At 34.4% G+C, this 23,088-nt stretch overlaps 1 protein-coding gene across 2 annotated transcripts in view; it reads left to right on the top strand.

Moving 5' to 3' along the window:
• Positions 1-20,935, top strand: part of LOC147076508 (ovochymase-like) — a 76,728-nt gene extending 55,793 nt beyond the window's left edge. The window contains exons 17-23 of one of the 2 annotated variants that reach the window (XM_085941159.1): positions 2,960-3,160; positions 8,110-8,243; positions 10,153-10,329; positions 11,431-11,599; positions 12,853-13,054; positions 16,314-16,516; positions 20,759-20,935. In XM_085941159.1, coding sequence (XP_085797285.1) covers positions 2,960-3,160; positions 8,110-8,243; positions 10,153-10,329; positions 11,431-11,599; positions 12,853-13,054; positions 16,314-16,516; positions 20,759-20,808 — 1,136 coding nt within the window. In that variant the 3' untranslated portion in view covers positions 20,809-20,935. Of the gene's footprint in view, positions 1-2,959; positions 3,161-8,109; positions 8,244-10,152; positions 10,330-11,430; positions 11,600-12,852; positions 13,055-16,313; positions 17,195-20,758 lie in introns of those variants that run through there. The other variant, XM_085941158.1, reaches the window with a different exon arrangement.
• Positions 20,936-23,088: the final 2,153 nt, after the last annotated feature.

Below are 23,088 nucleotides of genomic sequence, written 5' to 3' on the forward strand. Positions count from 1 at the left end.
AATTTTGTCGCGTTTCGGAAGCGCTCGAGAGACCCGCTTCCAACTTTTTTTGCAAATTTTATTGTCTATGCCTGCCGCTTTAAGCAAATAATAAATAAAAGGGATGATTAAAAAAAAATAATGTCTATTGGGTTAAATCAGATGTAATTATTAATTGTTTTAAAAAATAACAAATAATTGTATCTCGTGATAATTATTTAGATTAGTTCAGCCATAGACAAACATAATTTATATCGTTTTAATTCAGTCAGATTGTTGTTCCAAACATGGTGGTATAGTTTTATTTTGTGAGACAATTCAGTGATTTATTGTGTTCTGAATGTGGATAGATTATCTTATTTTGTACCCTATGTCAATGTTTATGAAAATACATAATTTAAACTCATCGCTCAATTTTATACCATCGGTGAGCTATTGCAATTTCAACGATTCAGTGTGTCGTTGTCATTAGTGTGCACATATTATTATTATTCATCAGTACTAACATCGTAAGTATTATCTTCTTATTTCCTGTAAGTATACCTTACAAGTGTGCTATTTTTCTCTGATCTCTACAGCCTACCTCTTTCCAAAAGTCACCCTTCGCCACTGGTATGGACCTAATAGGTTGAGCAAGTGGCTGACGTCCATTTCTCGTAAAAAAACAACAATCTGTTAATTCAAACCTCTACCCTGTGGAGGCCCATATGATCCTATTAGGATCGGACATGGTCGAAAAAAAAATAATATTTTTGATTGACTGTTCTCTCTTTTATGATATAGAAAATAAGTTTATAAAAATCAACGCGTGGGTAATTTAAAAAGCCTGCGTGGGTCAGTGTCTGACCCGCGGGTTATAGGTTTGCCATTCCTGTGCTAGATTATGCCGTGGCAGTGGCGTCATATGGTTGTTACACACTACAAGTAGGTGTTTTTTCCTAAAAAAAATGTCGTAGCGACGCTATGTGCAGCAGTATATCGTCGGTGTTTTGTAAAAAGGGCGAATTAACCAAAATGCTACTTTACAGGAGGAGGGTTTTTAACTTTTGACATTTATTTGTTTTTTACCTGTAGATGATTATAAATATTTAACAAGTTTATAATAACGCTTAGAAAGAATATTGTCATTATAATAGGTATTATTATATAATATTTTAAAAGGCCTAATATGTCACATTTGCTTTTTATTTCGTAATTTTAATTAATTTAATTTTAGTCGATTATCGTTTTTAAGTACTTTCCTGTGGAGATAAAAATTCGTCGTTTTTACACAACAAAGCTAGTGGGGTACATATTGTATTTTCATTAAAATCTCGATTTCGCCAAAATGGTTGATTCGCCCTTTTTACAAAACACCTACGATATTAAGTTACTTGTGTTAAGTGAATGACAACAAAATCACAACTATACAATCGACATGTTGCAGTCGAGATGAGTTTCTATGTGTGACAGGACGATCTCTTTGTCGAGTCGTGACCGAAATGAAAACATTTTCTAGTATTTATTACCTGTTGCAACCAGAGTCTATACTATATAGTACTATTATAGTATAGTACTATATAGTAGTATTTTTTAAAGATAGGTGAAGGTGGATGAGTGATGGAGGAGTGAATAACTGAAGGCTGAGGATGATGTAGATTGTGTGTTTGTTTGGCAGTTTCACAGAAGTACACTGATACAGTGATACAATAGTACATACAATAGAACAGAGATATTGGTATTATTCTCTAGCAGGATACATACAGTGTGTAGTGAGTTTTACGAGTGTGACATTTGTTCGATTATTCTAGCCTTTTTATTTAACCCAACATGATTAAAATAAAAGCACAATTAGTATCCCAGGCTTTTGGTGGGGAAAACATTTTAATATAATGTTACTGAGGTGAAAAAGTACTTGTAAGAAGTATTTTGACTGTGTGAATTTTGTTTGCAAAAGAACATTATATGACTGTAATGAACAACATATTTTTTTTCTTTCACACCTAGACAGCGTTGTTGAAAACTGCTGACGGCCTGTGAAACATTAAATAAATAAATTATATTAATTTGAGAACTGGATCACACTCATCCTACAATAGCCATGCTACATGTACTATCAATGGGTGAAGTTGGTTAAAAAAAATTGTAAAAAATTACATCAGAATGTATAATACTAATTTTGAAATAACTAATTTCAGCGTGAGTGAAACATAAATTGACAATGGAACTTCCGGAACCCAGTTTCTGTTCACGGTTCTCCAAATTAGAAATCAATCAAGTCATTATAATATTAATATAACATGGTCAACATATCACAATTGACGAATATATTATTATTATATATGCATTAACATGACGCAGTGGCGTGGGGTGGAGGTAGGCTGTTAATCCAACATAAATAATTCATATCAAATTTTGTCAGTCACACTTATTTTGTTTTCGTTGTATTATAAATACCCATGGCATTGATTAGTTTTTTAATGTTCATTATGCCCTGCTATAAGTACAAAATATTTTATAGATAGACAAAAAATATTTTTTGATTATTATCTATTACACCCACGATGGCCACGGTCTATAGTGTCGAGGGCCCCAGGTTCGAATCCTGGGTCTGGCAAGTACACATATTGTTTTTCAATTTGTGTATGAGTCAGAGTATGGACATAATAGGTTGAGCAAGTGGCTGATATTGATTTCTCGTAAAAATAAAATCTGGTAATACAAACCTCCACTCTCTGGAGGCCCATATGATCCTATTAGGATCGGACATGGTCGAAAGAAAGAAAAAAAAAGATTATCTATTATGGCTTGGTTACGCAGGGTTTAATAATTGAATTTAAAAAGACTAACAAACACTATCCACACAATGTAGTCCAATGACAACAAATACGTATGACTGACAAAGTTTAGTGTGCACTATTTATGTCGGATCTTAACAGCCTACCTTCACTCTTCGTCACTGCCATGAAAGTATTAATTGGACGTAGATTTTTCTTTACAGAATGTGGGAAAATAGACTTGCTGGTGAGTCTAGGATTTACCAACTTTAAAGTGGCTGCCTCCGCCCCAGGAGTGCATATACCTGGCTCAGGAGTGCCATGGCATGTGTTAGTATATAGGACTATTGAACAAGGAGAAGACAACCCCAGCACAATATTCTTGTGCGGAGGAAGCATTGTTAGCAGCACTTTCGTCCTAAGTGGTACGTAAAATGCGCAGTATTCGGACGAAGCTACTTATTCGATATTTATCATAAAAAAATATCTTTGTGTGATGTCCGGGGTTCCAGCGGCTAGCTCAAGCGTTGATCGAACCCCGGATTCACAAAAAAAAAAGTTAAACGATTGGAGTGGAAATAAAACAAGTCTTTCGTGTTCGTAACGTGGTCTTGTCTTATATTTTTTTTTGATTTTTAGTTTAACAAATTTATATCTGGGTTTTTACAATTATAGTCGCAGGTCCGTACATATTGGAAAAGGGACGCTTACTAACTTTTTTTTTTAATTCCCCGTACTCACGCCGACCAGCAAAAAGGACTCTCATGATTGGCCAAATTTTATCGCGTGATCCTTTTAATTTGACGAATCACGAGGACCACCTCGGCGCAGGCGCGCGGAGATTTTAACGTTGCCGGCAAAATTTATTAGATTTAAATACTTATATTTTGTACATTATATTTAGTCTTAATATTATCTTTAATTTTGTTAACTGTCAATTCACGGTGGAACTGCATTGTATTGTTGTTTTTATTTAATAAAACGCATTTTTTTAAAGTACTTATTCCACTTTAATTAATATATTAGGACCGGTTTCGTCCACCTCAGTGGGAAATTTTCAACTGAATACATTTTTTTAAAACAATATTTATCAAACAAAATTCAAAGCGATAGAAATAATATAACAATAGGTACATAATAATTATTCGTCCAATAATACCTTCCCAATAACAGACTAATTTAAAACTAATGAGGTTGGACATTAATATTTCATACTTCGTCAGGGGCATTAAACAAATTATTTAAAATATTAACAAACCACAAAATATGAAACAATCTACACTTACAATAACATTAATATCAACAAATAATTATGATGAGTCAAAATTTACAATAAAAAATTTAAAAAAAAAAAAAAAAAAACAATATTATCAATTGAAGTGAGATCGAATAAAAAACAAATACAACCAAAATATGAGTCAAAATTAAATAAAAATTAAAATAATAAATAATGTACAACATATAAAGTTATGTTATGACAATCCCAAATATTAAATAGGGTATAATAATGGAGAAGACTGATAGATAGATGAGTGATACTCTTGTGATGCCAAATATGTTGGACAAACGGGACGTTCTTTTAATACTAGGATCAAAGAACATTTAGCCTGTGCCAAAAATGGTAATGAATCTTCAACTTTTAGAAATCATTTAAGTTTAAATAATCACTCTTTTAATATCAGTAAAAATTTTAAAATCCTGCATTTGAATGAGAAATCTATAAAATTGGATAAACAGGAAATCCTAGAAATTAATAGGTATAAATTTTAGCCCAATTATAATTTGTTAAATGATCAATTATATTTTGTGTCTTCTCCATTATTATACCCTATTTAATATTTGGGATTGTCATAACATAACTTCATATATTGTACATTATTTATTATTTTAATTTTTATTTAATTTTGACTCATATTTTTGTTGTATTTGTTTTTTATTCGATCTCACTTCAATTGACAATATTGTTTTATTTTATTTTTTTTTTAATTTTTTATTGTAAATTTTGACTAATAAAAACAACAATTAAAATTATCTCTTTCATCCATCATCATTTATCCTTTTTTAAATCAAATTAAATTTATCTTAATTGCACCTCCGCCCTTTATATGATTTTCACACACCGGACGAAGGCCTTTACTTATGAATAAAAAAAAAATTACGTAGTTGAGCAAGAAATCAGATTAGATGTTTTATGAAGCCGTTTCTAGAGGTCAGGGTTACGTTTCGACTTATGACTACTAAATGATTATTTTACACCGGGAAAAGCCCACCTGTGACAGGGGTGTATCATGTTGACGGTATATTATTCTACTTTAAGGCGGAGAGTACAGTGCGACTTTTAGGTCGAGTCTTCTACGCCACCACGGTCGTTTCCGGAACTAAAACCCGCACCCCGCATTTAATTTCACCGATGCTTCATCCCCTGTACCTGTAATTCAGTGTGTTTCTTTATCGCGTGTAGTTTTATTAATATTAAAATGCACACACCTTTGGTGAAGCAGACAATGAGCATTATTTCGAATGTAGAAGTATTGTGAGAAGTAATAGAAAAGAAAGCTTTTAATTCCTATTAATAGTGACATAGATAGAGTGTCTGCTATGACAGGGCATCACGTTTAGTTCACGTGATGTAATAGTGTCAGCGCGCAAAAACGACGTGACATGGCAGACTTGATAATATAGAACTTAACATCTTAAAAATATAAGTGAAAATAAAAGTGTGTATAACTTGACTTTGTGATATTTACATATTGATGGCCACATAAGCCAACAATCACATAAGTTGAATGCAATTTTTTTTTTGTATAATATAATTATTGCATTAAGTACTTATTTTAATATTTTTCTAAAAAAAATAATGTTGCATAAATCAATAACCTATTTTGAAATGATATTTATTAAAAATTAGAGAAATATTTTGAAAAAAATTCACCAGACTGTGTAACGAAAAACATTCAATATTAACATGTGATTTATCCCCTTGGCCATCGATATTACCTTAAATAAGAGGCCATTCATAGATTGTAACCGTAAGCGGTTTAGAACCGTGTACCATACTAAACGTATGATATCTGTTCATGGAAGTATATTTTCACAAAGTAAGTATGTATATTATAAGCATCTGCTCGTATCCGTTTATACCAACACTTAAGATGTGATTATATTATGCTACACGTCGCATACTATCACGTGACGTCACAGTAAGCTGTCGCTACGAGAAAAAAGTGTATAATACCGTTTTTCTTGGTGTTAAAAATGTTATCAGACTGATGCTCCCATCCCGTAGCACATTTTGAACCTTTAAACACACATTGTCAGTTAGCAAAAACTGCCAAAATCCCCAGAACAACAATGAGGTCACCTCACGTTGTACCTCACTGCATCGACACCTACATTCCTACACATTTTCGACTCATGTCAATATCACGTGTTTTTTGTTTTTAGCGGTTGTCACTATGTATTTTCTATAAGAATGTTGTCTATTATCTATCTATGGTCTGCTGGTTGGGTTCTGTTCAAAATATTATGTATGGATGTAATATTGCAAATAATTTTAAGGTACGCATACGTAGAAACTGTTCAAATAGATTGAAATTAGAATGAATGATAATGCAAAATAATAATAGATTTTAGATAGATGGTGATCGTTCAAAATATTCTGCAAAATGACGAAACCATAGACTAAATTTTTCACCGTGACAGTACGCGGCGTGCATCTCAATATAATCACAACTTTCAAACTTAGTGAAAATATATTTCCATGAACAGAAATCAAAAGTTTAGTATGGCACACGGTTCTAAAACGCATACGGTTTCAGTCAATGGATGGTCTCTTAAGCTTTATGTGGTCATTTCATAGTAATGAAGCTCGAATCGATGTATTTCAAGTTATACCTATTCATTAATCACCATAAATGAATGCTGCACAGTATATATTATCCTATTATATTATAATATGTACAAATCTGGTAAGTATTTATATTTCATGAATTTATTGATATTAAAACACGAATATCACGTAAGTAGGTGACTAACAACAATTAATGTAGGTACCTACCTTTCATTAACGTACGTAGCATTCTTGAATATGGGTCGATTATCTGGTGGCTGCCCACGGTGGCCGCGCGGCTTAAGCGTTGGACTATCACGCCGTGGGTCCCAGGTTCGAATTCTGGGTCTGGCATATACACATATTGTTTTTCAATTCGTGTGTGAGTCAGGTTATGGACCTAATAGGTTGAGCAAGTGGCTGACATATCCATTTCTCGTAAAAAACCAAATCTGTTAATACAAACCTCTACTCTGTGGAGGCCCATATTATGATCCTATTAGGATCGGACATGGTCGAGAAAATCTGGTGTCGTCATGAGGTTTCCTATAAGCTTATTTTAAAACGTGTCCAGAAGAAATTTCTTCGATGTCTTTATTTTAAGACATTTAACTATTTTCCTTTCGATAATTCGTCAAATGATTATTTTCCGACTGCCTTTCTACAAGGCATGCTTACTTTTCACTCTCTTGAATCTCGTAGGTCTCTTCTGCTCTTGAAACACTTTTGCCTGTTATCGCGAGGGATGGCTTCAAATCCTGGTGTCCTAATGAATTTGAATTTACATGCGCCTGTCAATTACCTACGTGGTCGCAGCCATGATTTATTCTGGATCGGAACCATTTCCTCGTGTCAAGCCTATCAGGCACCATTAACGAGGGGTGGGAGACTAGTCAATGCTCTCCCCAAAGACGTAGACATTTTTGGTGACATGCCATGTAGGTACCTATTTTGTATTCGAAATTTATATTTTCTGTATAAAATTGTAGGTACTTAAAGTATGTTTTTATTTTTATTTATTATATATTATTAATTTTATTATGTATTCTCTTCTTCTCTCTTGTGAGGGTAATATTTGTTTTAATGTAAATCTCATGTTGTGAACGTTTTGAATTTAGATTTGTTATATCCACAATGTTTTGTTTTCTTAAATAAAGCCTCAATGACATTGAGTTACTTTACAAGCTGCTTGTTGGAGAATTTACAATCTGCTTGTAAACTATATTAGATTATGTAAAGGCCACAGGAAAAATTTCACGTCTTCAAAATCTACTATAAAAAATATAGCTGTTAGATATACCGTTCACAATTTCTCCCATAATTTGCTGTCTTCTTCAACGCATGTTTTTCCTAATGATAGATTGTAATATTGTTGAATGTTGGTGGAGCATTTCTTGTGTGAAATTTAAAAAATGTAATGACTGACTTTAACTGTTTCGATGTCCCCTTTTTCTGACAAATCGATTGTGTCATTTGCGTAAAAAAAAATGGATACACGAAGAAAAATATAATTATGCATATTAATATTGAATTTGTCATTTCTAGCTGCTCACTGCTTTTACGATCCAGATGCAGGGCGTCCATTTGATGCAAGACAATTCACCGTGACTGCTGGGAAGCGTTATAGTGATTTTCTTAATCCCATAGATCTCATGAACTCTAGAATACAAAAAACTGGGGTAATAATAGTTTTAATTACTTTTTATTTAATACTACAATAGTAATTCTCTCCTCTTCAGCAATAAAGTTTAGTCTCCTTCTACCGCGTTGAGATTAGCAAGTTGTTATCTCCTTAGTTATCTACTCAACAAAACTTGAATCTGCGCTGCTATAATCTATCGCATTGTTCGTGCAACAGGGAAATTAGTTGCTCAACTGACCGGTGCGAAACATTCGCAACGCAACCGCAACCAAAAATATTGCGCTTGCATTTTAGGTAGGTACCTATGCGAATTTCGTGTTTGGCATCATACCAATGCGTCAGTTTCGCAGCCATGGACTAAATAATTTTATTTCCACGCCAGATTTCGTCGCTGTAGGATTGGTTTGTCGAATAGACCAAATGTTCAGGAGAAGAAAAACAAATTTCACAATCCTATATTTAAATACATGGAGATATTTAAATTGTTATTTTTACAGCATATGAATGATGTATTCATTACCATTACAAATTAATTTTAAGAAAAGGATGGTTCTAGTCCATTTAGATACAAAAAAACATTCTGCATTAAAAGGTCGATTTCGACAAAAACGGATATTCTGCAAACCAATCATATAGCGACGAGATGTAAAATAGTAAATTTAATAATACTAATATTTCCACGGTGGCCGCGCGGCTTAAGCGTTGGACTATCACGCCGTGGGTCTCAGGTTCGAATCCTGGGTCTGGCAAGTACACATATTGTTTTTCAATTTGTGTGTGAGTCAGGGTATGGACCTAATAGGTTGAGCAAGTGGCTGACATCCATTTCTCGTAAAAAAAAAACAAAATCTGTTAATACAAACCTCTACTCTGTGGAGGCCCATATGATCTTACTAGGGATCGGACATGGTCGAAAAAAAAAAAAAAAAAAAAAAAAAAAATTTTATGCTAAATTTTCTATTATTTTTAGGAATTGAATATGAATATTTACAAGATAAAAAGAACTTTTTATATACTTACAACGTTTTTAAATTTTCTGTTCAATTATTATGCTCAATACGCTCAAACTTGTACTTGATATGAAGGAAGTAAAAAACAAACAAATATAGAATACTGAAATGTTATTTTGATTTCCATAGTAACGCACGTGTATATTAATAATTTAGTTGCTAGGACCACCCACTCAGCAACCAATAATAGTGGATTAGATTACGGATTTCTTCCGAAATAACTTTTCATACAAAACAGAATTAAGTGAAAATGAATTCAATTCTACTTAAAGATGGCTAAAAGTATTAAAACAATGCATTAAGCTTCAAATAGACTATAATTATGATGATCGGGCACATATAATATGCTAAGAGCGATTTAGTGTCTATGATCATATCTATGCCATTCCGACATATTACCTATACATACATATTGTATGACAGCTATGACATCGTATTTACACTCTGTGACACGTCAGGACGCCAACATAAGAAACGGGTTTTTCGGCATTTATATGACCGATCGTCATAGAATCTATCTGAGCCATTAGCATCGTGTTCTGATGTATTCTAAAAGTTTCAAATGTCTAGCTAGTCGGGAAAATCGATTGCAAGATTTGTGTACGGGACAAACAACCACCGGACAAATAAGAATACGAGCTAATAAAAACGTTAACTCTGTTAAACCAAATCGCTACAGATGTTGATATATTCCACCTACGTGAGGATGAGTATAATAGGTGGATGTTGTTTTATACATTCTTAAAATACGTTCGACATGTTTCATTCGGTGTACTACCATGTAGTTAGTTTTTAATTTTTGTATTTAGTCTTTTATTGATATTGATTCTATTACTTTTGTCATATTGTGAACGTCTTGAATTTGTAATTTGTAAAGTGCACTAAGTATATGTAAATAAATAAATTTGAAATACCATCGAGCTTTTTCCACTGCAGGTAAAACGAATTGACATTCCTGCCGATTATAAAGGAAAGCATTCAAATTACAGTCATGATTTGGCAGTGTTACTTTTGAAAACACCCTTAAAATTTGACAGTTTCCTGATGCCAGTTTGCATCGATTTGGACGACTTCCTTATTGACGAAATTCAATCTAGTGATGTGGACGCAAAGGTTGGTATTCTCTTTAGTACCTACCTTCACTTCTTCTCATTTGTCCATGTCCGCTAATTAACTGGAGCATATTATGAACATTAAGTCTGCGGGGTCGAAACCTGGACGTTACAGAAACATACAATAATAAAACTGGATGCTTTCGAGATGTGGATGTATTGCCGTACCATGAATATGTCTTGGATTGATCACATTATCAATGACAAGGTTTCAAGATGAGCCAATAAGACAAGATAAATTATTATAGCCACCACCAAGCGCAGAAAAGCTGCCTAACGACTATAATTTCCGCAATGATTTACTTTAACTAATAATGTAAGGTGAGGTAGAAGGCAGCAGAAGCGTAAGTCGAAAGAGACTCTTTAGGCTAATGAAACTTTCGTAAATTTATCAATGTTCAGTGTGTTGGGGATCTGATACGACTAACCCAGGATATCTGACCAACATGTTCGTGTGGCGGAAAACTACAGGATGCACACCACATCCTCTGGGAATGTCTGATAATGCTTAAATTACTCCAACCATCTGTTGAGCCTATCGGGCCATTTGATCTGATTTACAAAGGCCAGGCAAGGTTGATGTACGCTTGAGACATCCCATGGCTGAGCCAGGTCAATTTCATTCAATTTTGATGCTCATTAGTAATTACACAGTTTCTCCTGAACTGTCAGAATACGAGCATTGAAAGACGGCACCTGCTGTCAACCGAGTACAGCCGTGAGGCCCAAACATTCCGCATTGCGTTAAAATATGTTCATATTTTGTCATAATTTCTTATGATAAACCTACTATAATCTCAGGTAGACGAATCACAAAAGCAATATTATGACAAATGCGATGCACACGCCCCGTGCCCATCTTTCACCAAATTATAGAAGTGAGGAGTGGGAGCCACGACTACTTTACGGCCTGACACCGTGACTTTTTGCGTATACTATTGTCTCAAGTAGACAAATCACATAAGAGAGAACGTCTTTCCAATTATGTAGACGTATTCGATCACTGTACGCATTTTATTCATCGCTAGCTACCTACTTTCAGATGTCCGTTGACCACTTATCTTGGTAAATGTTCTTATGAAAATAAATGCAATATTTCCAGATTTCAGGATTCGGGCTTGTGAAGGGTGGGGGTGATGAAATCGTATCCGATTACGTGAAAACCGTTGATGTGCCCATCATCAGCATAAAAGACTGCTTGGCGGAGTCACCGCTGGCATTCTCAAAATACATCACTCAGGATAAACTTTGTATGGGAAACACTACTACAGGTAGCGATCAGAATTTTTTACTTATGACACTCGGCTATGTTCGTTGATAGTGTTGCTAAATTTGTAATCTTTCTGGAATTGTCAATAGACAAACAGTAATTCGGGAAGAAGGGTAATGACGAATTTCACCGTCCACGTAGGTACACAGTACCCGTCAAATATCTTAATAAAATACTGGATGAAATTAAATCAACAGTGAATTTTGGTAGAACATTATTGATTCGCGAATTGTTTTAAAAGTCATTGCATTATTCATGTATAAATCAATCCAGATAACCAAAGTTATCACCATGCAACGAACTTTATAAATTATTGAAAAATGGCTCACAGAAAAACATATTCCAAATTTACCATTCCTACCACAATATGGAATTGAACCACATATTATCGACATTATGTAAAAGCGATATGCAATATGACGCTGGATGCATGGTGCAAAAAGTGGGATGCTTTCACCAAGGACAAGCACACATATTTGTTTTTCCCAAATAATATACAGTGACGATTGGAGATATCCAAATTGATTCCTGATCACTACACCAGTCAATTTTTGACCGGCCATGGCTGATTCGCTGCCAAGCTCTTCGAGTTTAGTCTTCCGACCGACATGTCCATGTGGCGGAGAACTACGGAGTGTTTTGAATTATTATTCATTCTTCCTTCAATTAATTTTAACAGTTTCTACGTGTGTGCACGTTAAAATTACTTGTTATATTTCATCCATGGATAATATTTTGAACAGAATCCATTCAATGAAGGTTCAAAATGTGCTACGGGATGGGAGCATCAGTCTGATAACATTTTAAACATCAAGAAAAACCACATTACACACTTTTTTTCCGTAGCGGCAGCTTACAGTGACGTCATGTGATAGTGCGCGACGTGCAGCATAATATAATCACAGCTTTCAGATCACTGGTGGATTACAATTCTTTGTGGTTTCATAGAAGTTAAATAAATAAAGCAGTACAGATTCTGGATCAGAACTGTTTCCTCGTGTCAAGCCTATCAGGCACCATTAGCGACGGGTGAAGACTAGTCAATGCGCCCCCAAGAGTCATTATTTTTCTTTGTGACATTTTATAATTTAAATTATTGTTTTTTCCTTTCTCTTCTAAGGATAATCTTCGTTATAATATACCTATTATGTTTATTTAACTACTTAAGAACTTCATCAGTACCAGATCTTTTTAAATAAATATCATGTTGTTAAGGTTTTGAATTCTGATTTAATATGTACAAAATATTATCAGGATTTGGAGTATGCAAGGGAGATGGTGGAAGCGGCCTGGCTGTGGGCTGGCCCGACAGCGGTAATCTGATAAGATGGTATTTGAGAGGAATCGTCAGCATTGCTCCAGTGACAGAATCCAATGATACTTGCAGTACAAATACATATTCGACATTCACGAGACCATTCATTCACAAAGAATTCATTAGCGACATAATCAACAAGTATGTATCAATACCAGTGGCGAAGGGTGGAGGTAGGCTGTTAAGATTTGACATAAATACTTCCACACTAAACTTTGTCAGTTATACATATTCGTTTTCATTGAACTACGAATACAATTTGCAGATGGTGCTGGTTAGTTTTTAAGATTCAATTATACTCTGCCTAAACTAAACCATAAAAGTTTAGGTATAATATATATAAAATAGTGCACACTTTTTCAGTCATACTTGTTTGTTTTCGTTGTATCAAGAATACATTATTACATATTATGATGTTGGTCATTTTTTTTTAAATTTATTAGGCCCTTCCTATGCCAAACCATAATCGATAAAAAAGATTCTTTTATCTATAAAACATCTAAAATAATTCTGTATGGCTTAATGGCATAATTTTGGATATTTTATAGATAAACAAATATGTTTTGTCTATTATCCACTATGGCTTGGATTAGGCAGGGTTTAATTGAATTTAAAAAACTAATAAACACTATCTACACATTGCAGTCTTTTAGTTCAATGAAAACAAATACGTTTGATTGACAAAGTTTAGTGTGCACTATTTATATCGGATCTTAACAGCCTACCTCCACCATTCGCCACTGATCAATACACATAATAATCATATATGTGTTTTATTTCAATAATTTAGTCTCCTTAAATATTTTCGTTTTTTAGACAAGCAACAAAATCGGTTTCATATTCAAATAAGATGAGACGCGTCATACGTAACAAAAAAGTAGTGAAACTTTTCGGGTCTTAGGCATATTGTGCTGGTGTCCTTGAGGCGTTTTAAAAAAGATGCCAATTTGTTATCCAATTATCCACAATAACACGCGCAGTAATCTTCAACGGTGTTATAACAACAGCAAAACTGCCAGACAAGCTAAGAAATTGTCAGGAAAAACCGATAGATAAGTTTATCACAAAATTGACTGAAAAAAAAAACCTATTACCGAACAAGAACTTCTTGGCCGCGTGTTAAAACTGTGAACTAACAAACCCCTCCTGTGCAGTAAATCGCACTTCCGTTTTCAAATGAGGAACGCTTCATTTCATTTTACGCTTCCGTGGTGTACGGGTCTATCAATTTACATAATTTGGTGCTTTTTATAATAAAAATATGTCTAAAACGATCAGGAGTGATGTTAGAATTATTAATAGTAAACTTTTGACTTATTGCAAAGAAGAAAAGGAGACGCGATGCATTATTTAAACACGCGTTGCCGCCATGACAGGAACGTCACTGAAAAGTTTTCTATCTGCGACTACAGCGACTTAATACTACTATGACAATAATAAATAATACCTAACATTATTTTTACGAGATCAGAAAAATAATAAATTTTTCTGTTACCTATTATTCTAAGCTGATAATAATATGTAAATTAATTCTATCAATGGAAGGTTTGAATTTAAATTAATTGTTAGTATATTATGTCGTTTGTTTAACGCGTGCGTGCTACCTGTGCTCCTGTATCCGGATTTCGGCCATGCAGGATTTCAGCATTCGGGAATTCGGCCTTCGGGATTTCGTCCGGCACCCCCTGTATGGCTGTGAGACGTGGCATCTTACTAAGCTTCAAGAGTCTCGGCTTTTGAGCTTTGAGTATCGATGTCTCCGCTGAATCTTTGGGGTACATTGGTACAACCGAGTTACAAATACCCGAGTTCGTGAGCAGACACAAAAGCCTTCGGTGATTGAAGTTATCACGAAGAGACGCTTTACGTGGCTGGGACACGTATTCCGGATGCCGCCAAAGAGTGCGACACTTCGTACCCTTGTGGCACAGCCTCAAGGGTTCCGTCGCCGAGGCCGGCCCTCCCTCACCCTGCAGCGGTGCTACAACAGCGACCTACGTGCTGCAGGTCTGACATGGCGGGAGGCGCAAGAGTTGGCGATGGACTGAGGGAAGTGGCGCCAACTTGTGTTTGCCCTATGCCCCAATGTTGGGACGTGACAGGGTGGAAGAAGAATAAGATATTATGCCTTTTCATTGTCAGTGTGCATTTAACATTGCTGAGTACATAAAGATGACTAAAAACGAAATCCGATAGATTAACAAGTCGTTCAACTTAAACTTAATATAAGTATATTTTTATTATACTTATGCAGTGCTTTTTCGTAATGTAATACGGTGGAACAGTGTGCCGGCACCTTTTTTCACGGTATTTTTAATGTTTCAAAACCAATTAAACGAAACAATGTTCGCGCTTACATAGTACAAGTTAATTTTCCTGAATCATCTCATATGAAAATACATATCCTGAAAAACTGTCTCGTTTGATATATGCATTGAATTCCATTACCATTTCTTCGAGCTTTTAATAGCTCGTTGAAGACCAGAACAGTTTCGGTACTTTTGTTCATCGAACTCGTCGGACCACCTTTGACACTTTTCGATCCTGTTAAAATACGTTGATCGATGGTCTTCTCAGTGGAAAACATTCGGCCATAGACTCTCACTAGTAAAAAGAATCGAGACAATTTGCCAGGCGAGAACTGGACTGAACTATGGAAATCACCATTGCCACCACAAAGGGGGGGCTGACAGGGCTCTAACCTGGGGGATCGACTAGATAAGTGAGATAAACGCACATCACAAATTTGCTCTAATTGTAAAAAAATAATCACTAATCTCCTTCAGACGTATTAACATTTTAAAATATGTGGTTGTAATTGCATTTTTGGTTCATGATTGTTAATACACTAAATACCCTTAATTTTACCTCGAACACCATTTGAAAAACGCAACTATATAGCGTCACACTGCCTTTAACCTCAGTGATGGAATATATGATTTTTTTACAATTTTATTTTTTACTACTTTATTTGTTTATTTGTATTAATATTTGTTTGTTTAATTTTTCATGCGCTTCGTGGCATAGGAAAAGTTACTTTAAATTATATTTGAACATAATTTTCTTTACTAGGTAATAAGTTTGGCAATAAGTGAGTTCCGGCACCTTTATTTAAAAAAAAAAGCCCTGTACTTATGTATTATTTTTAATGTTAAAAAATATACAGTACATAAAGCAAACAGTAAAGTTGATCTTCAAGCTAAAAGCTGGTGTGATATTTTACCATTATTTATGACAAAGTGAAAGACGTTTGCGGTGTTTAAAATCTTATATTTAACGCCATACGCCAGATGCGATTTTTCAAGAAATATGCCTATTCAAAAATGCTATATTTATTATCTAGGGTCTAGTGGTGGATTTGGGCCCATCGGTTGATATCTGAGTTTTTATTGTTTTTCAGAAAAGGCTGTGAATTTCCAGAACATCCTCCAAATGGAAATTACACGATCATCGGTTTGAAGAGTGTGGTTCCTGGAGAACTGGTGGATTACATGTCACAGATGACTTTAAGCTGTGACGAAGGCTTTACTCCTTCAGACGAGGAGGACAATGTCTGCGACGAATACATCGACGATTGGATCGACGAATTTTCAAAATGCAGAGGTAGAGGTCATAATGAAATTTTACCCAGTTCCTCCCAGTGGCGAAGGGTGGAAGTAGGCGTTGAGATCTGACATAAATAGTACACACTAAACTTTGTCCGTCATAAGTATTTGTTTTCATTGACCTAAGACTACAAATTGTAAGTAGTGTTGTGACACGAGCAGAAACGCCGGCCTTCAGTTAGTGTTTGTGGCAGAGTATGGTTTAACGACATAACTATACAAATCTAGCCTTGTAGTCAATTCTACTTCTCAATAGCCGTGCGACAACCTCACGACACGGTTCAGACAGGATATATAAGTCCCATGGTTCTAAACTATGGAAGAATCAAGAATGAAATGGTCAAAAAGACTATGAACAGGTAACCACTAGCGTAATCGTTTAGTATTAGGAAGTAAAATGTATGTTGTTTACCTTTTCTTTGTAAATGTAATAAAATTTTACGTAAAAAATTTCGCCTCCAAGAATCGAGACTGCTCAAGTGTAATTGGAACGCTGTGACCACAGGCCTCGAAATGACACGTCGCGTAGATTTGGGCGCGATCTAATTTGGAAATAATTTCCGGGAAATCTCCATTAAACTTAGAAAATAAGTTATGGGAGAGATTGTTTACGTAAAATTTAGCAAGTACATGCTTCAATAACTTTTATAGCAATAATGGAAGTGTATGAAAATTGAAAAAGAAAATTGAATATTTATAAATTTATATACTGTATAATTGTAAATAAAGAATTTTAATACTAATTTTATCAATACAAGATAGAAGTTAACTACCGTTATAAAAATATTGTAAACGCGTACCTATATCTATAGACGCGTAATTATAATTATAGATTTTATTAATGCTATAACTCACTGACTATAATGAATATTGTAAAAGTAACGATTGGAAAAACTTAAGATTCTGGTATAGATGAGTTTCTACCCATAAACAGTAATAAATCTTAATTGCCTCCTAAGTAATAAAAGAATCAAATACTACAACTAAAAACACAAATTGACGTGTGACCTTGAACTTTAACTGAATTCTGTTCGACTAGAATTTACGGCCCAGCTGTGTTGGCTCGCGAGGTAAAAATAGATTCAAGGTTACATCCATATTACTATATAAAAGTCACTATGCAAGATTAAATAAGTTAGTAACTGCTCGTGTATAACATCTTGTTGGGATTAAGCATTTATATATTTAAGTTGAAATGTTAAGTATAATATTATAGTATTTTCTCGTAATAATATTCGTCCGAAAAGTAAATATCGAATGAGAAAGTTTCTGCGGCTCCAAACAGTTTTATTAAAACTTAGTAAAATTCTATTGGCCTAAAAAGGCCAAGAGTGGTGGAAAGGACTAGTACGTGGGTGTCAACCTTTCATTTTGACATTTTAAATTTAAAGACTGCCATTCCCTTATTTAGTACCCGAATACCTATTCCGATACCTCGTTGGAAAGCTAGAAACTTTCCCCTTCGTTCGAACACGAAAAATCATATAAAATCAACTACTTTGCTTACGTCATCGCAACGGCGTATTTAAGGGACTTGTTCTAGAGGGTGCTTGAAACACCCCTATTGAAACTTTATTTTGTAAAAATAAGGTAGAGTAAATTTAACCCGATTTAATTAGAAGATATCTCTATTAGAAAGTTGCCAGGAACGGGAGATATACGTAAATTTATCCCGTGAGAGAAAGATATACACCTGCTATCCCTTACGGACTGTTTCCTGTTAAACCTCTATCCGAAGGGTATAAAAGGCGACCACTTTTCCCGTAAAATCATTAGTTTCTACACTCTTCACCGGCGATCTTCAACAAGCAGCAGTCCTCACTGCCAAGTTGTGAGACACGGTTCTCAGTACATTCGCGATTCATACGTACCAGTAAGTCCCCTTCGACGGGCAAAACGTAGCGCGAATAACACGTATCTGTCGGTAGTGACGTCGGCCGCTAAAACGTAGCACGAATACTACGTATCTGTCGATAGTGACGCGCTCGCGGATTAATTTTATTTTTCATTACTCATCATACGAGGTGACGTAATCGAGATAAATTACGCGATCGGATTTGTTTTATAAAAACAAATTAATAAACTCAGTCTGTAATAATAAATTTTACAAATCTTTTCGGGATTATAAAATAAATTTTTGAAACTTTATTAAGTAAACATAATCATAAAATAAATTTTAGTAAACAAATTCATAAACATAAAAACAAATTTTAGTAAATAAATTTGTAAACATTAAGCAAACCTTTTGTAAACAAGTCTGTAAACACAAATAAATATTTGTAAATACACTGTGAACATAAATAAACTTTATAAACAACAATAAAATAATTCTATTCTTTTATAAACCTAATACTGTGTGACCAAAGAATAATTTATATTTTCTTTCTTATGGGAAAATATTTCATGAATTAAAAATATCCAAAGAATATCTGCGTATACATTCTCTGAATTAGGTGTGACTTTTTGGGAATTTGTGAAAGATTTCACAGAGATCCTATAGTGAACAAATAAATAGTTTACTGATACTTTAATGAGATTTAATTACGGGAACATTGACAGTTAACCTTATTGTGTGACCGTGAACTCTAGTACCTGAATAAATTCGGCACCACACCAGCTGAGAGTTTTATTCGGGAATTCAAAAGTTGTGATACTACAAAGGAGATCCACCTCTCCTAATTCATCACTAGTCTCCTCAGTGACGGCCCGGTAGCATTATTGAGCTAGCCGTGAGCCGGGTCATGTCAGTTGGTTAGTTTTTAAAATTCAATTCAACCTTGCGTAAACCAACACTTATTTGTTTTTGTTGAATTAAGAACACATTATTGTAGATGGTATTGGTTAGTTTTTTTAAATTCATTAATCCCCATCTTAGCCACATTATAATAGATAAAAAATATTCTTCTATCTATAAAATATATAAAATTACGTATGATTTATGTAATCGAATAATTTTACATATTTTATAGATAGATGAATATTTTTGATTATTATTTAATACCAATGACTTGGTTTACGCAGGGTTTAATTGAATTTAACAAAACTGACCGACACTCAGTGACGTCCCTAGACAAAATGCCGTCCCATTTTTTATACAGAATTTTTTATCATCCATGCACGTGTTGTTTCTGGTCACGAAGGACGTCGAAGGGCAACAGAAGTAAACTAGACATCGTGAAATCGACAAAAAAATTACATTCCTGTTAAACCTTTTATGTTAATTAATACATTTTGTTTCCATCCAGTGAGCTGAATTTTTAACGGAAAGAAATATTCGTTATTACTAAGTATAGGTAGCTATTTCCATATTTATATACCTAATGATTCTCCTCGATTTGCCGTCCTTTGAGTAACTGCCGCCCCTAAGCGACGCTCAATCTGCCTACCCACACGGGACGTCACTGCCGACACTATCTGCAATTTGTACCAAGTCAATGAAAACAAATACGTATTATTGACTAAATTTAGTTATGCACTATTTATGTCAGATCTTAACAGCCTACTTCCACCTTTCGAGACTGTTGCATAGGCAATTGTTTATAAGAAAAAAACAGTGAGATGTATCATTAAATGTAAAATAAAAAGGTGAATTCAAACATAATATTATTATGGTCATCTTTGGAGGAAAATTTAGGAATTTATTGACATCACCTAATTTGGATTTTGGAGTGGTTTCTTTACTCGAGGTTTAAATATGAATCTTCACGACTGGATTTTTTTGACCTTTCTCGTTTGTTTTCCGTTATAAATTCATTTGACAAAGCTAGAGTTAATTTAACTGTGACTCATTAGCAGATTTAGAGATATGGGGCCTGAGACACTGACTTAATTGGAGACCCCCCAGGATAAAAATAAAATTAAAACCGTAAATTCCGTAAAACCGTAAAACTACCAACGTGGGTGCAAAGTAAAAATATCAAATGTTTCCCAAAATCACTTCCTGTGCGAAAAATAATTCTATTCAATTAAGGTGTTGTCTGTTTGAGTCATCATAGGCCACTTTGGTATTAATATCAGAGATTTTTTTCAACAATTCAGATAATATTGTTTACTTACTCAATTAGTGAGAAACAAGCATATTTTAAAGATTTTTGATAATATTCAATGATTGTAAAAATGATTTGAACCGTTTCGGAGCCCTTAGTATTCTGACGAATCGATTGTGTCATCAGTGTCAAAAAAATTCACCGCTGCCTTTACTGAATCGGTTTGTGATTTCATGCTTTTGATTTGGTTTCAGAAATCTGCGATCTTCTCGAGAGTCCAGAGGCCGCATGCCAAGGCGTATAGATGAATTAAAACCTAGTCGTACAAATGCCACGGAAAAATCACTTTGAAGTTGTATTAGCAACCTTTAGGGGTGTAGAAATTTGATTGGTACATAAACTATTATACTATTAAGAAGTCTTTTTATTTTAATAAAAAAAAAACACAATGTGGATGTTGTTTCAATTATATGCAGAGCGTTTAGAGCGGAGCTCGAAGCAGGAGCACGGAGCACTGGAGCAATGAGATTTAACCCGGAGCAGGAGCGGAGCCGGAGCACCAAAAATTTGTAGTGCTCCACTGCTCCGGTTGTTTTTTTTTTATTATGAAATTTTCGTCCTAAAATCTAATGAAAATAGTACCTAGATATATTTTGACACTTTGCAACACTGGAATTAGTTAAAATATGGCTACACTGCCTAGTGATAAATAGCCTCACTTTTTTGACTGACGAGGCAAATAATGAGAGACGATTTGCTTAAATTAGCGATTATTTAAAAACTACTTACTTATTTTTTTAATATTTAAATGCATATAATACTTATTAAAACCTTTTACCCGGACCGGAGGAGACCATAGAGCGGAGCTGGAGCAAGTATTAGGTCCTGGAGCGGAGCAACTCAAAAAAAGATCCGCTCCAACGCTCTGATTATATGTATGCGAAAGCCGAAAATAATTATAACTTAACGCCCACGGTGGCCGCGCGGCTTAAGCGTAGGACTATCACGCCGTGGTTCCCAAGTTCGAATTCTGGATCTATCAAGCACACATATTGTTTTTCAATTTGTGTGTGAGACGGACCTAATAGGTTGACCAAGTGGCTGACATCCATTTCTCGTAAAAAACAAAAATCTGTTAATACAAACCTCTACTCTGTGGAGGCCCATATGATCCTATTAGGATCGGATATGGTCAAAAAAAAAAGAGTCATGGCCGCCGTGCCGTCATGGCGCTGCGATATATTATGAAAGGATTGCCAATAGAAATATTGAATACAGTACCCGACAATATTTTCCCAATCTGCCAGAATATTTTTAGTTATATGGTAACTCAAAATGAAATGTCAAATAATATCAACTACCTATCATTGCAGCGACTCTATAATAGATAATATACGTGGGTACATGAACCTTATAATATGGTTCAACGTATCACACCTCACCATGAGGTGAATGATTGAATTTGAATTTTGCAATTGAATTTTAGAAACTAACAAACACCATCTACACATTGTGGTATTGGTTCAAGCAAATACATTTGACTGTTAAAGTTTAGTGTGCACTATTTATGTTGGATCATAACAGCCTACCTCCGTCCTTCGCCACTGATATAGGCACATCATTCGTTGTTAACTCCAAATACCGAAATTATCGACATACTAACTTTTGGCAGTAACAGCATGAAATTAAAAATAATTTTCTGAATATTTTTTTCAAATACAATTGTGTAAATATCAACATTGTTGTCAACATTCTGAGGCGCAGACGTTTATGTTGTTTTTCTCCATGATTCAATGCAACTAACATTATGTAATACTTAACTGCAATGCAATTTTCAAACAAACATTTCAAAATTTTAAATAGATTTATAAATAACAAGTATTTGGTATTAAACAATATTAAAATATTAGATAATTCATTTTTTTATAAAACCACGATTATAATAATTTTATGTCTATCCTATCTTATAGCGCCTGTACACGTTCATGGATTTACTGGCACCGATATTGTGTAATTTAAACTATCTTAATATAAAATGTTTACACGCAAAACTGCTGACCGTCTCGCCTATCTCATTGTTGTCATTGAACGGTGCTACTTGACAGGATATGAAAATTGGTAAACATCAAAATGCTCTTCGCGGCGTAGTTCGTATTCTTCCGGCAGGTTCGCCACTGTCGTTCTACTGCGCGTTTGTCAAATGTCACGTGAAAATTCAGAAGCCGCGGATTTTTTTTTGATATATGCATGCAATAATACGTGTTTACGAGTGCATTTTCTTGTTATGGCCGCGATAATACGTACTGTCAGCAGTAAATCCATGCACGTGTAAACGGGCTATTAGGTTCGCGCGTCAGATTTATTAATGCATTACAACAACATGACACGATAGGAAAAATCAGTAACAAATTACATGGAATCATTTATGAAAAGTAAGTGATTATAATTTAAAATACATTATGACGAATATTATACATTCATTTTACAGATCGAAAGCCCAAAACCTTACATTTTTTTTTATATTTGACCACAAATTATTTTTGAAAACACTCAATAATTATTCCAAAGAATAACAACTTGTTGG

This window comes from Rhyacophila brunnea, unplaced genomic scaffold (genome assembly GCF_057557595.1).
Source record: "Rhyacophila brunnea isolate RB1 unplaced genomic scaffold, BYU_Rbru_1.0 scaffold_13, whole genome shotgun sequence".
NCBI lineage: Eukaryota > Metazoa > Arthropoda > Insecta > Trichoptera > Rhyacophilidae > Rhyacophila > Rhyacophila brunnea.